The sequence below is a fragment of the Nasonia vitripennis genome, chromosome 3, assembly GCF_009193385.2.
Source record: "Nasonia vitripennis strain AsymCx chromosome 3, Nvit_psr_1.1, whole genome shotgun sequence".
Taxonomy (NCBI): domain Eukaryota; kingdom Metazoa; phylum Arthropoda; class Insecta; order Hymenoptera; family Pteromalidae; genus Nasonia; species Nasonia vitripennis.
Genome location: NC_045759.1, coordinates 14753166 through 14767266, shown reverse-complemented (window position 1 = coordinate 14767266; position 14101 = coordinate 14753166). Strand labels below are relative to the sequence as shown.

At 32.4% G+C, this 14101-nt stretch overlaps 4 protein-coding genes across 6 annotated transcripts; 2 read left to right on the top strand and 2 right to left on the bottom strand.

Annotated features, from left to right (window-relative positions):
• Positions 1-1309: 1309 nt before the first annotated feature.
• On the bottom strand, positions 1310-4615 carry LOC100119409 (7-methylguanosine phosphate-specific 5'-nucleotidase-like). Its single transcript, XM_032598052.1, has 6 exons — positions 4225-4615; positions 3848-4118; positions 3464-3562; positions 3281-3350; positions 2514-3100; positions 1310-2226 (listed from the first exon to the last, which is right to left on the bottom strand). The coding sequence occupies exons 2-6, from the start codon at positions 3872-3874 to the stop codon at positions 2125-2127; spliced, it is 885 nt and encodes a 294-aa protein (XP_032453943.1). The 5' UTR covers positions 3875-4118; positions 4225-4615; the 3' UTR covers positions 1310-2124.
• A 60-nt stretch (positions 4616-4675) lies between these two features.
• Positions 4676-10333, bottom strand: LOC100119375. The gene is made up of 8 exons (XM_001603112.6): positions 10278-10333; positions 7788-7858; positions 6962-7309; positions 6365-6704; positions 6125-6280; positions 5767-6028; positions 5219-5680; positions 4676-5141 (listed from the first exon to the last, which is right to left on the bottom strand). The coding sequence occupies exons 3-8, from the start codon at positions 6979-6981 to the stop codon at positions 4888-4890; spliced, it is 1494 nt and encodes a 497-aa protein (XP_001603162.2). The 5' UTR covers positions 6982-7309; positions 7788-7858; positions 10278-10333; the 3' UTR covers positions 4676-4887.
• On the top strand, positions 7034-10214 carry LOC100680021. Its single transcript, XM_003424289.5, has 4 exons — positions 7034-7470; positions 7633-7902; positions 7980-9498; positions 9610-10214. Exons 1-4 carry the CDS (start codon positions 7369-7371, stop codon positions 10035-10037), a joined length of 2319 nt encoding a protein of 772 aa, XP_003424337.1. The 5' UTR covers positions 7034-7368; the 3' UTR covers positions 10038-10214.
• A 122-nt stretch (positions 10334-10455) lies between the features above and the next one.
• LOC100119310 (ileal sodium/bile acid cotransporter) lies at positions 10456-13659 on the top strand. Of its 3 annotated transcripts, none has more exons than XM_003424288.5 (7): positions 10456-10625; positions 11267-11581; positions 11701-11910; positions 11989-12163; positions 12247-12509; positions 12581-12767; positions 12842-13659. In XM_003424288.5, the coding sequence occupies exons 2-7, from the start codon at positions 11270-11272 to the stop codon at positions 13021-13023; spliced, it is 1329 nt and encodes a 442-aa protein (XP_003424336.1). In that variant the 5' UTR covers positions 10456-10625; positions 11267-11269; the 3' UTR covers positions 13024-13659. The 3 variants fall into 3 exon arrangements, with proteins under 3 accessions (XP_003424336.1, XP_016839590.1, XP_001603099.1); XM_016984101.3 differs by having other exon boundaries at positions 10511-10839; XM_001603049.6 differs by lacking the exon at positions 10456-10625 and adding an exon at positions 10874-11148.
• Positions 13660-14101: the final 442 nt, after the last annotated feature.

The window sequence follows — 14101 nt, the reverse complement described above, 5'->3', positions numbered from 1 at the left end:
CAACACGCATACATATTATAATTGTTCATTGAAACAAGTACAATAATAATTATACATTAAGTTAATGTTTGCTTATGAAGGGATATGCAACTTTTTTTATATGCGTTGATTTTTTATTATATGAAACTATGCAGTAGGAATAATTTCCTTAAGGAAGCCATAAAATAGATCAAATTCTATTTGGTGAAACGGATCATCCCTACAGAGTCGTAAACTCAAAGCGGTCCCATTTTTCCTGATCCACTGTTGCATTGTACTGCAGTATACTGATAAAAAAGGAACAAAAGTAGACAAAACCTTTCAGTTTAAAGTGCTTCGCGATGTATCGCGCCTATACGAAAGTTTGTAATGCCGTAGAGAATTCTTTTGTTCTATCAATATATATCGATCGGTCGAGTTCTCTTGTTGTACCTACCTCTGACTATGCCGATACTGAAAATAAATCTTCAAAAGCTCATGGGACATAATACCTTAACACAGGTAAGTACCTTCATTTAAATGATAAACATATACAAAAGCATAAATAATGAATGATTTTCATACTAATGGTATCCAACTTTTACATAAATAAATAAGAAAATAGACTATCGTTTATACTTTCATTTACTTTATTAAACTTTCAGTACCTTATATTTTGAGTGAAGAAATACCCACAAATTGTAATTTAAAAACTGATTTTTTTATTTTTATTCATTATTGTTGAGGTAAATTAGGTAGATCAGAAAATTCAAGTTCAAATGATTAGAAAAGTATACAGGTTTCAAAATTACGTTTTATAAGTAATTATTTAACCTATTCGTTGTTCTATTATTTGATGTTGAGGCTGTATGTACAAGAAAAGTAAACAAGTACCAGTCGGAGAGTCTGGTCTAACGTCTTAGTGTAAAACTATTGAAACATAAAAAATGTTATTTGTTCTTATAAAACTATACAAAAATTAATACTTACTAAGCATATAACAATGATCATTGCCAGATGTATTGTAAACAGATTTTATCAATAATGTATCTTTTGTTATCTACCTCAATATTTCATAATTACAATGAATCATATATTTTATATTTTGAACTTTAATGTGTTTAAAACACAATTATATATATATATATATATATATATATATATATATATATATATATATATATATATATATATATATATATATATATATATATATATATATATATATATATATATATATATATATATATATATATATATATATATATATATATATATAATCAAACGAAGAGAAAGTGAATATAAATATTATTTTTTAATTGTATAAAGAAATTTGCAAACACACTATTAATCAGGTCTTTCAAAAATTTTCATTGTAGTAATTGATGTGTGCAAAAGCAACAAGTTAATGTTTACAAATATAAAAATGCTATAAAGTTCTAAGTACTGTAATGCGTCTGCGTGAATATGTGTGTTCTTTTCTTATTGATTTTGAAAATTTGATTAGAACGTCTAAATCTTTTTTACATTTGCTGTTCACATTTCACGCACCAATTTTTGTATCTAGATTATAAATTGTCTCGTATTTTATTATATCATCATTTTGGCATACAACAGCAGATCATATTTACGACGGTTACGACTTTTACTCGTCAGAGTCACAGATTAAAGCACCCAGATAACAAGGAAACTTTATAAACACAATCTTACATGCATACATGTATACATAGATCTAACAGCAGCTGCAAGTGTCTACAGATAAATTAGAACGCGGATTCTCTTCATCGCAATACTACTTGCGTTATAAAACGTTATTGCAATAACAATAACATCACTTAACGTTACGACCAGCGCTTGAGACACGATTAGTGTGCGTCCAAAGAAATATATCGTTACAAATATTTTTTTTTCTTCGAAAATAAAGAACAATCTCGATAAAAACTTCGCACGCGAAGAACTCGAAGATTACTTGGACAAATAATTTTTCAATGTGATGCTTAGCTATACGACGTTTGTACTCAACGCTTTCTCGCTTTCATTAAACTAAAATCCGATTCTTTCACTAAGGAATCACAGAAAAGTATACAAAAACGACTGAATGTACAGATACTCCAAAAATGAACTTTGGAAGATTGAAGATCTTGTAGTTTAAATTATTGAAGTGCGTTACAAAACTGAGTTCAGAATATCCAAAACAACATTCATAGTTTGGTCATCTACTAGAACTATGTCAAAGGCATCTTTAAATGATGGCAAACTTTCCTCAGCCTGAAACAGATAAGAAACAGTAGTTTTATAAAAAGTATTAAATCATTTTTAAATAACCATTAATTAAGAAATTTGGAATCATAATTTGTACTGCTGATATTGTGTAACAAGCTAGCGTATCTTTCTTAAAAACTTTGAAATGTAATGAATACAATTTTTTTTTTATCTTTGACCTTGAACTCAGTATCCAAAGAATACTAGATTAATGATAAGCAATGAGTCAGAAGAGCATAAGTCAAACAAACAAAAAATTGACTTTAGTTAAAAAAACAAAGGTGAAAACTTACATGATCATAAAGAAATCCGATTCTGAGAATTGTTTCAGTATTTTTAACACCATCTGCCATTGCAGCATCTCCCAGGGTATCGCCCATCAAGATAACATTAGTACGACCTTGCAAGATTTTAAAGTATTCATTTTCTACTGCATGTTCATTCTTGTTAAACACATGGATCATTCTGTTAGAATTTTTAAAACCATCCAGAACGTTTCCATTGAATTTTAAAAAGTTCGAAATTACATTAACATTGTCATATAAAACACCTTGGTGCCTTAACATAGCTTCCACAACATCACCTAATCCAGCACTGAACACAAGTATAGGAACATTGAGTGCTTGCAATCTAGTGAATAATTCTTTTGTCCTGTCTCGAAGTGAGTGGCCATACTTGTTAACTACTTCTTCTATTTCCTTGCGGTCAAATTCATGTCCTTGAAGACTTTTATGCCCAGCTTGATTCCATTCATCCATTGCTGCAATTTTTCCTTCTATTGGAATATTTGGATCTATTTCTATTGCTCTATACTTTTGATATAATACTTTTGATGCTTCTTTGTACGATTCAGGCAGCTGTTTGCACTTTCTAAATATACCTGAGAAAAAAAATCTGTGAGCACATCTGTGATTCTTTTTAACATATGAAAGACAAGATTCTTTTTTTCATGCATTTGAGAGAAGAAAAACTTGTATAATAGAAATCTCAGATAAGATGAATATATTTTTTTTTCTCAAACTCAATCATCAGAAAAACTACGAAATTACAAAATTCTTACCAAAACTACTCAACATCGGAGCTCCATTCTCGTGTTGTTTAGTCAACGTCAGGTCGAAGTCGCTGACAATCTAAAAAAAAACATGAATGGCGAATTAGTATTAAGTAGCTCGGCCGCAACAAGACGACAAAACAACACCAACGATTAGTAATTTTTGTATCGATCGAACAAAGTGAGACAAACCTGCAATCTGTTCGCGCCTTCGCGTACAATTTTATTAATCTTCTGAAGGACCGTCGCCTCGTCCTTCATGTGTACATGTTTGGACCTTAAAATCCGCAGCTAAAAAAAGATTTGACAAATATAAGCTCGTGCACGTGTGTCCTCGACGTATTGGTAATACAACATTGTGGCGTATACTTAATATCTATCTATATATACTAAAGTTGTACTGTCATGATATTCGTGATGGCCCCCGTATGGGAAAAAACCCACGGAGTTGTATTACCAATAGGTAGCTATAGTTTTATAATACTGAACACTCCAAAGGTTCAGGAAGTATAACTATACCCATATCCAATGGACCAACACAACTGTTCACATAATTAAATCATAAATATTACTCACATCGTCGATTGTTATTTCATTAGGCATTTTGAATCCGTAAAAAATAGATGGGATGATGCGGAGGAATTGGCGAATTGTGGCAACGTAAGATCAAACTCTCGGGGTGAAAATAACGTCCTCGACGGGCTCGTCTTCTACTCAGCTGCTGCTCCACCCAAGTAGTGTATACTCGACACGATAAGTATTACGCGACTGACTGGTGTGACTACTGCTCGCAGAAGCTCGCGACCACGACTACCGCTAAGTGCTACTGCATCAGCCAGAGACCAGTCTGCAGAGCGAGAGAAAAGAATACAAGATTGGGTGGCTTCTACCAACCTGACAGCCATGGAAACGCGTTGCTCTATTGCCAAACACACGCGCAGTTGCCAACCAACCGACGGCTCGGCGCCTCTCCTTCGGGCTTTGACAAATCGCAATCGCCAGCAGCCAGCTGACCAAGCACGCGCGTGCGCCCGTGACGTAAAAGTAGAAAGACAATAAAAATAAAAGATGACGTATATTGGGAAACGCTGCTTTTTCTTTCTTAATTATCTTTCTGGCCTCCTCTTGAGCGTTGAGTGCACGAGAGACTCGAGCCGCTCGAACACAAAAGCCCCGCGCTCTGGAACTTTTGGACGACGATATTGCGCTCTCTTTCCGAGGCGAATTTTCTTATCGTTTTTATGTTTATCTCGCACGAATCTTACCAAATACAAATACCTATGTATTTATGTACAAACACTACTGTTATGAAAAAGAAGAAAACTCATTGCGTAAATACAACTTTGAGATGAGGCAACGTTGTTTTCTAATTTTATCAAACGTTATTTTCAAGCCGAGATTGAGAGTTTTAGAAAAATTTATTTTGTAACAAGAATTTTCGTCAATATAGCTCTGTACAACCGCATAATTTATAAAAAAAATACAATTCGGCCAATTTTTTTCTTTTTTTATAAACAAACGAAGTAAAAATAATAATTCGCGTGATGTAAAATATCAATATAAACTAATTATGCTACAATTGTATACATTTTCGCTCTAAATAGTTTTAAGCGCTTTTAAGTTCTATACGCTTTCACTTCAATGCAAGCTTGAAAAAATCCACCCATGGACTCTTTAGAAATTTTTGAGAGGGTTTTTGTAAGTTCAATTATCGCATCGAGATCACGGTCGTCAAATCTCTGTAACACTTTAACAATTTGGTCCTTATTGAAGATCTTCAATACTTCGACCCAGTAATTTGTACTGTATGTATGCAGTTCTTTGAAATACTCATGATCACTATCTTCAAATTCATGTTCTGTAGAAGCTGCTGTAAAATTAAATGAATATTGTTATGGGAGTTTACAAAAGTACTATTCAAATAAAAAGAGTATTGACGAATATTACCTGATTTAAGATTTAACATGATTTTGATTATAGTTTGAATTAATCCTAAATTAGGTATTAATTCATTTTTCTGGAAAAAGTACACCATTCGAATGCATTGTTGAATACAAAGTAAACCTCTGTCATCTGATAGCATCAAATTAGATAACATTGTGTATGGCTTTAGAATTTTTAATAATACAGTATTCATGTTTTGATAATCTTCATTGTTCTCATCATCTGACAATTTTAATAATTCCTTTTTAATAGTATTAAATATTATACTGTACCAATTTTCAATATTTTTCAATTGAGAATTTGTGTGAGGATTATTTTCTTGATCAATTATCTTTATCATTGATTCAGAAAGAGCAGATATCAGTTGATCAACATCAAAAATAACATCGAGTAAGTAATTGTCATTTGGCAATTCCATTTCACTGATCAAGTAAATAATTTCTATAGTTGGAATCATAAGGTCGTCTGTAAAAGAATCGTAAAATAAAAAAGTTTAGTTAATACATAAACACAAGTAGACAGTAATAAGGTAATAAATCTTAATTTTTTACCAACTAATGAATTTTTCAAAATGAAAGTTATTGCTTCACCAACTGTAGCGCATTCTTTTATTTTTTTCAACCAAGGAGAATCTAGATTTTTTTGAACATCCCATAATGCTGCTTGAAAAACCCTTAATACTTGAATTACTGTTTCAGGATCATCTGAAGATATCAGAGATAAAACTAATGTTGCTAATTCATTTGTATTTACTAGACTCTCAAGAGCTTCTGTTTCGCAGCACATATTTCCAATAATTCCTACCACGATTTCCTATGAACCATAGAGCATATTTAATAATTATAAATACTCATTGTTTGTCAATAATGAATTTCAATTACTCGTAATAGTTTCAGAAAAATTTCCAACCGTAAGTCTTGTTTCTTGTGAAATTTTTAATGTGAATTCAGCCATCTTAAAGAAATCATTTTCCAGTAAATATTTTACTATATCTTTCTCTTGAGACATATCCCATAATATACATAAATCCTTCTCCATTGATTCATTCCAACCGTTTTCATACACCTATAAGAAAAGAATAGTTATAATGTTACATGATGAAATGTAAAATATAGTTTGATTATATTCCAATGTTTTTAAACATAATACATTTGTAAGAGAAATAAGTGTTTTCAATATCCACTTTGCACTGTATAAAGTTTCTCCTATAGTATCCCCCTTAATTATGCGTCGCTCGGTTTCATTGATTTCTTGCGACTCCAAAACTCTATTGGTACTGTCAGAAATATCAATGCCCTCCATTCTTTGCTCTTTGTCTTTATCTTCTTCTTCTTCTTCTCCTTGACTCATTTTATTTTTACTGTCTATTTCATTCTGTTCAGTTTCATTTTCTTCCTTTGGCTCCAAAATCTTGTCACCATTTTCCAAGTTCTGACTATGCTCCATTTGTTGTTCTTTACATTCTTCTTGATCCATTTTGTCAATATCTCTATAAAAAGATTTATTCATGTTATAAACAACAACGCATTCATCATATTATTATATGGAGCATTCAACTATAGTATATATATATATATATATATATATATATATATATATATATATATATATATGCTTATAACGTTCTCTAATATTTTCATTGATATGATGAGTAGTTATATGATAGGTATAAGTAGAATTATAGATGACGAGAAAAGATCATATCGATTAGCGAGGTGTCAAGCCCGAAACACGAGAATTACTTACCTTGTAATAGTTACAGTCATGCTCGCTTATTATTCCATCCGCAACCATCAAGGGCTGCACGCGATCAATCGCAGCTACTTTTTACTCGCGCCAACGAACGGACGCGGTCGATCCAAGGAGCTGCAAACAAAAGTCTGCCGTGTGAGCTGTTCGGTTGAGTTGAGGTGTCGTCCGCCGTTTTTCCTCTCTTGTCCGCAGCGTTCTTCAACCGCGAGAATCTCTCAGATTCTTGGCGGAACTTTTTGATTTGTTTTACACCACTTTTGAGACGAAACTGTGCTTTTGGATAATTATGCGAAGGATCGGCGCCGAGAATCAGCTGGTGGGGGATTTCGCGCGAACGCGGGACTGAAAAAACGTAAACATAACCTAAGTCTATACATTTCAAGAGTGCGGAGAGAAGAAGAATGTCGTGCTTAGCAAAGTCGCATTTTAAATATCTGAGCAATAATGACAAGGAAAAATGTTACCTCGCTGACGACGACGAGGCTGATGAGTTTGATTTCCAGGTGAGTTTTTTGGATCCTGTGATTGAATTTTTTTAATTGCCAAAACCAAAACATGCAATTTTATGAAAAAAAAGAAGATTTTAATGATAGTTTTTTAAAGTATTTTTCTGAAGTTCATTATTTTAAATAGCATTACTAAAAAATTATTTGATGTTATTGCAGTATGTTCCTGTGAATCAATTCAAACATGTAATAAAAGATGTGAAGAGACAAAGGATTAGAGATGAAGAAGAAAGGGTATGGACGACATTTTTAAGAGAGCAAGAACAATTGGTGTTAAATCGTGAACAGAATTATAACAGAAATAGATACAAAACCTCTCGTACGCTAGCAGAAAGCATAGAAGACGTTGACAGAGAGTTGATGCGTTTGGAAGCTGATACATTACCTGAAACACATTTTTATACTGAATATAACAACTTCAATTCTGAGGTATTTCAGATAAATATTTAATAAGTAATTAATTTTTGGTCTAATAATTTGTTTACATTCTAAAACTTATTTTCCAGGAAAGAGTATCTTCAGCAAAATCTACTAAAAAGGATTCACCAGGCACTAAGGGAAATGGTGCGGGCAGTACAAATTTTTTATTAACCATTCCAGAAGAGGAAAATTCTCGCTGCTTGCCTCAGTCTAGACACCAAAAAGAATGTAGAAGTTATATAAAGAATTCGTGTTCAGATCAAACTTTAAAATCTAAAAGGATTCATTCCAGATGCTACCACTATAGCACCAATGATTTGGGCTATGATTCTAGTCCAGAGCTCAGCCCAGATAGACTCAGTAATGATTCAATTCCAGTACGACCAGACCCTGTAGCAGTGACAAAAATTTTAGGTGTTCAAAGAAGAATTTCCACAGTTTTGGACTCTATTTCATACGAACTTGATAGAATACCACTTCCTGATGGAGAAAATGATCTTCAAAGGAGACAGCAACGAGTAGTGGAGTTTTCTACAAGGCTCTCAAGAAATTACTTGTATGATCTTGGCAGGCAAATCACTGACATTCAAAGGCACATTAAATCTATTACTCCTGACAGCAAAATAAAATTGACTAGAAGAGGAGTAATTTTTCACATGCAGGCTATAGAGCAAAAATTATTAAGTGCACATCAGCTATTGTTGACTGCTTTGAGTGCTTATTGGAAGCACATTCCTAGCTCAGTATTAAAAAATCATCCAGGAAAGTTGAAAGAAATTTTAGACGTAGTCATACAAATAAAAAATATTTGTACGGAAATAAATCTCACTCCGGATTTATACTGCTCAGGAGATAATCAGGATGTATTTTTAGGAAAAGAAACTGAAAATCGATGTAGTGTAATACTATCAAAGTTTCGTTCAGCTTCTGATAATGAATCTCAAGTTACCAATAGATCAACTATCGCTACTCCATCTCGCCGTAAAAAGCCGTTAAATCGAAAGGCGTTATCTAATCGATTGAGTATGTACACAATGGATTTAAGATTAGCTAAAAATTATCAACCCAAAAAAACTCAGAGTATGTTTCAAATATCTAGAGATAAAAAGCTCCATTGTTCAAATTTGAGACAACAACAAAGTAATGTATCTGTGCCTAAAAATACACGTTTACCTGCCTTAACAAAGACATCAAATGAGCCCATGGGAAATAAAATTACCAAAATAGCTGTACCTGTAAAAGAAGATGATATACAAACCATAATGGAAACTGTTCCATCAGATTTAGAAGCAGAAACTCCTGTTACAATCAAATTAAATAGAAAATTAACTAGCCATAAAGTATCTAGCAAAAAGTTAGAAGTCAATCAAGATACCAAAGATTCTAAAAGACTGAATAGTAGAATAGCTAATATTAAGGAATCGATGATAAAAGATGATAAGAAAGATGATACAAGAGAAAAGTGTTTTTCATCTTTATTGCCTGTGATAGGAGATTTATTGTTACTTGTTCAAGGTAAACAAAATGATTCAAAATCACTGCCACCAGCTTCAATAGATACTCTCTATGATTTTCTTCAAAGCTGTCACCCAAAAGTCAATTCAGGTGAGTCAAGTGATTGTTAATTGATAACATAAATTTATTTTCTACAGAGTAAAAAAAAATAAAAATGTGCCTATCAAGTATAAATTTAATAGTTTTATTTTAATTTTTTAGGTGATCCTGATAATTGTGAAACTCAAATTCAAAATGAAATTCAAACAGGAGAAAAAAATATGAGGTTGATTTGTTATTCAGCAATAGAAGATGAGCAAAAGAGATCGCTTCTAAATTCTAGGAAATACGAGGAAATTTTAAAGAATAATGATGCATCTTGTCAAGCTAATCATTTGGAAAAGAATGGAAATTGCAAATTATCAGTATCTCAAACAGTAGCCTCATCTTTTACAAAATATCGAAATGAGTATCAAAACTCACTAAAGTCTAATCTTATGTACTCAAGCACTACTCAAAACAAGCCATGGGAAATTTTAGCGTACATTGCCGACAAACTTGTGGAAGAATTAATTGTAGAACTTTCTGATAACTTTCAAATGGAAGATATCATTCAAAAATTATTTGATTTGGAATTTCAAGAATTCTAGTCGTATCTGCGCACGATCTTAAAAATTAAAAATTGAAACTTTTATTTGTTTTTCTCAATTTTAGAACAAATAAAGATTTCAAAATTTTCCCTGAAAAGAGAAACAAAAACATAAAAAATGCACAGTATTTAAAGTATAACAATTTTTTATCGACAATAAAATTTCTTTTAAACCAAACCTATTCTGACTTTTTAAATCTAATAGATATCTATAACATAGTATGAATTAACTTTGTCATGCCTCCAAATATACTCTTGTAAATCAGTTTGCGGGATCATCATATCTGTTTCACGGTCGTTTCGATTATGCACGGCGCTGCACGCGAGACGTCGAGAATGTAAAGTGTCACACGTACATACAACTATAGTTATATATATATACACGCAACTATACTTTAAATTCTCTGCTTCTCCGTTCTCGCGGCCCTCGCGCGGCGTGATTGTTATATGCATCCGCGAGTTCTGTGAGTCGCAGAAGTGATGCAAGTATGCAACCCGTATCAGTCTCGCGTCGCCGGTAAAAGGTGCTGCTTGTGCTTGTTGCACATGCTACGCTACTGTTACTCCGGACTTTGCAATAGGAAAACCGGTAAATAAATACTTTACAGTGTTCTTTTCGCCTTCGAAACGAGAAGTTCATATACGTGACCCAGAAACGTGTAAACGTGCCGCGGTATAGAATTTCGGCTAAATGTCTTGTGTCATTCAAAAGAGATAGTCGCATCGACTTTCACTCCGAAAATCAGTTCACTTGCGCGCGGCATCGCTGCGTATTGACTGTGCGCGAGTTTCTATAAAACTGTGTAGGTATAGGTATAGGTATACATAAGTATATCATATCCTAGACTTCTCTCATTCTTGAGAATATGACGTATGGCAATTTACACGCTATGGCCGTGTTTTTAGCGTAGATCCGCGCCCGTACGTGCGTGAGTGACGTAATCTTATCAAATTCAAACTTATCTGCCGTATATACGCGTCGATTGAGACGTAAACTCTCGCCGTGAAAATGTAAACAATTGATCTCTATCGCGCACGTAGCTTATACACTTCTTGCTAAATAATGCGACAAGAGAGTCTGTAACTTGAGACTCTCATCTCAGCATTACAAGGCAAATTTCTCAATATTTATTACTCCTACTCTTGCATTAAACATGCATAGAACTGCAAGAACTCCATCGAGGCTCTGTCAATTCTAATTTATATTGTTGATTTCTCTCACTGCTGCAGGAGATGATTCTCATCCTCATAGGATTCCTGCTGCTGGGCACAGCCAATGCAGCACCACAAATAACTTTCAATCGAACAGAATTGGAGATTCATATGGATGATGTTACCTCTGTTCCATTCACTATTGAAGGCCTGACCAGTGGTGTCTCTAGAGTTAATTTGACTGCTATTAGCTCCGACTGGAATCTCGTTCAAGTCAGTGCCCCTATATTTGATCCTGCATTAATTCAGAATGGGGTCTACAAAAGTTTTGTTAATACTACTGGGATCTTTCTTGGCAATGCAGAAGTTTCGCTGTTTCTCAGTATTAATGGGGTAAGAAAATAGTATTTAAGCATTAGAAATACAAAGCTTATATAATTACGAATATCATTATCACTTTTTCACATACTTTTTTATACATACTCATAGCTAACAATTTATGTTGTTTGCAGGAAGCAGTGAAATCAGATGTAATAAATATTATTGTTATTAGAAAAGTTAGGGTAGTAGATACTCTGTTCACGGCTAGTGTGGCTATATTAGTTTCTATTCTGTATATAAATTTTGGATGTGCTATGGACTGGGATGTCTGCATAAAAACAATAAAAAGACCTATTGGTCCTTTGATTGGTTGTTTATGCCAATTTATACTCATGCCATTGGTAATTTGTAACACAAATAAGTGCATACATCTATTTTTCAACCCTAAAAATCAAGATGATAATGATTTGTACTTTTAGATAAGTTATGCTCTTGCCATTATATTGTTTCCTGATTCTCCTGAAATGCAGCTGGGAATTTTTTTCACTGGTATTAGTCCTAGTGGAGGTGCTTCCAACATCTGGACCATACTACTAGGTGGTAATTTAAATTTGTCAGTGACAATGACAACTTTATGCACAATTGCTGCCTTTGGTAAACATACTTTTTTTATTTTTTGTAGTGATATTCTATTTCAAATTATTTTAATCTTAATAATGTTAACCATTCATTTTTAGGATTGATGCCTATGTGGATCTTTACTTTAGGAAAGCATATATTTGAACGAGGCAATTTAGTAATGCCATATAATAAAATAGCTACTTTTGCGATCGGGCTTATAGTACCTTTGGGACTAGGATACTTAATTCAGAAAAAATTACCTAGGGTATCAAGGATTCTAGTTCGCATAATGAAACCTTTCTCTGTACTTCTCATTATTTTTATCATAATTTTTGCCATTGTCACTAACAGTTATTTATTCAAACTATTTTCATGGAAGGTAAGAATACATTTTCTTTATTCAACAGTTTTTTAGCTGAAAAAAATTATTAATGTAATTTTATGTTGTAGATCATTATAGCAGGAATGGGATTACCGTGGTTAGGCTTTATTTTTGGTTTAATTGTGGCATTTATATGTCGACAACCTGATCAAGATATTCGAGCTATAGCCATTGAAACTGGCATTCAAAATACAGGTGTTTCTATATTCCTACTTAGGTTTAGTTTAACACAACCTGCTGCTGATCTAACTACAGGTAACTTTACTTTTTCTGCGTAAACATTTCACAGTACAGAAACAGATTTTACCTATAATTAAAAATATTTGCAGTTGTTCCAGTATCTTGTGCAATCATGACTCCTCTCCCATTGACAATTTTGTACATAATAAAACTTGTGCTAGATCGGAGGAAGACTAAACTAGCTGCTTCAAGAGAAAAATTACAAAATCCTCAAACTTTTGTAGCAGTCCCAGCTGCTAATTCGTCAACCAGATTGAATCAAACGACGTAACAAGGAAATCAACAAACTCGAAAAATGTTTGAGAAATTTCCAGTTTCTGTTAATCACAAAGTGACGCAATAAGGAAAGTGTGTATATTAGATTTGCAAATGTGGGATATCCCACCAATGATATCACTGATTGGAATACTTATTGATGTACAAAATAGTTAACTAGTTTAATTGCATCACGGATTGTATTTAGGTTTTATAAGTAGATCATTAGAATGATCTGAAGATATATATTATTTATCAACAAATATCATTACTTAATCGATGAGTTTTTTATCTTCTAGCATAAAGCTTCAAATATTACATTAATTTTGCATTTATATTGTTTTTTTTTATTTTATACAAATTTATTATGTCAGTTTATACATTTATAAATAGTAATAAGAGTTAGTTCTGTTTGTAATGTTTGACAGGGTTGTTGCAAATAATTAATATAAAAATTAAAAGAACAAAGTTTTATGAAAACTTTGTAAACTTGTTTATTGTTATATGAATAATTTATTTATGGAATTTATTTATATATGTATATAAAATATGCATACTGTATATAAATACTTACAAAGCGTTAAAATGAAAAGTAGTGGCTTTCTGAAATCGTTATTTTGTAAACAATGAAAATAAAAATTTTTTAATAGTATTTTTTATCGATAATGAGTACATTTTTTTCATTTATGTCCTATTGTGAGTTCAGTATTTTATATATTGTATGCTATATACTTTTGAAGAACTATAAAAGAATAAGTATATTCCAAAAAATACATAACACCTTGACGGTCATACATGGGTCATGCACTATGCATGACATATTACTGTAAAAGTAATCCTATAATGATAGTTTTTTATTAAGTAAATAATTTTACAATGTACATTTTAAATACACATAAGTTTATAATAATTCGATATAAGAAAAAGCCAAAATAGCACCAGAGATAAATAATGAATTGATCTTCGTTCTTATATTGTGACGTCTTGTATCCATCATCAATTTATTTTACGCTGATGTAAACACACTTATGTATGTTCCAACCTATCAGAGGCAAGAATTCGTAAATTTAAATAGAACCGCCTAACCGTCAGTT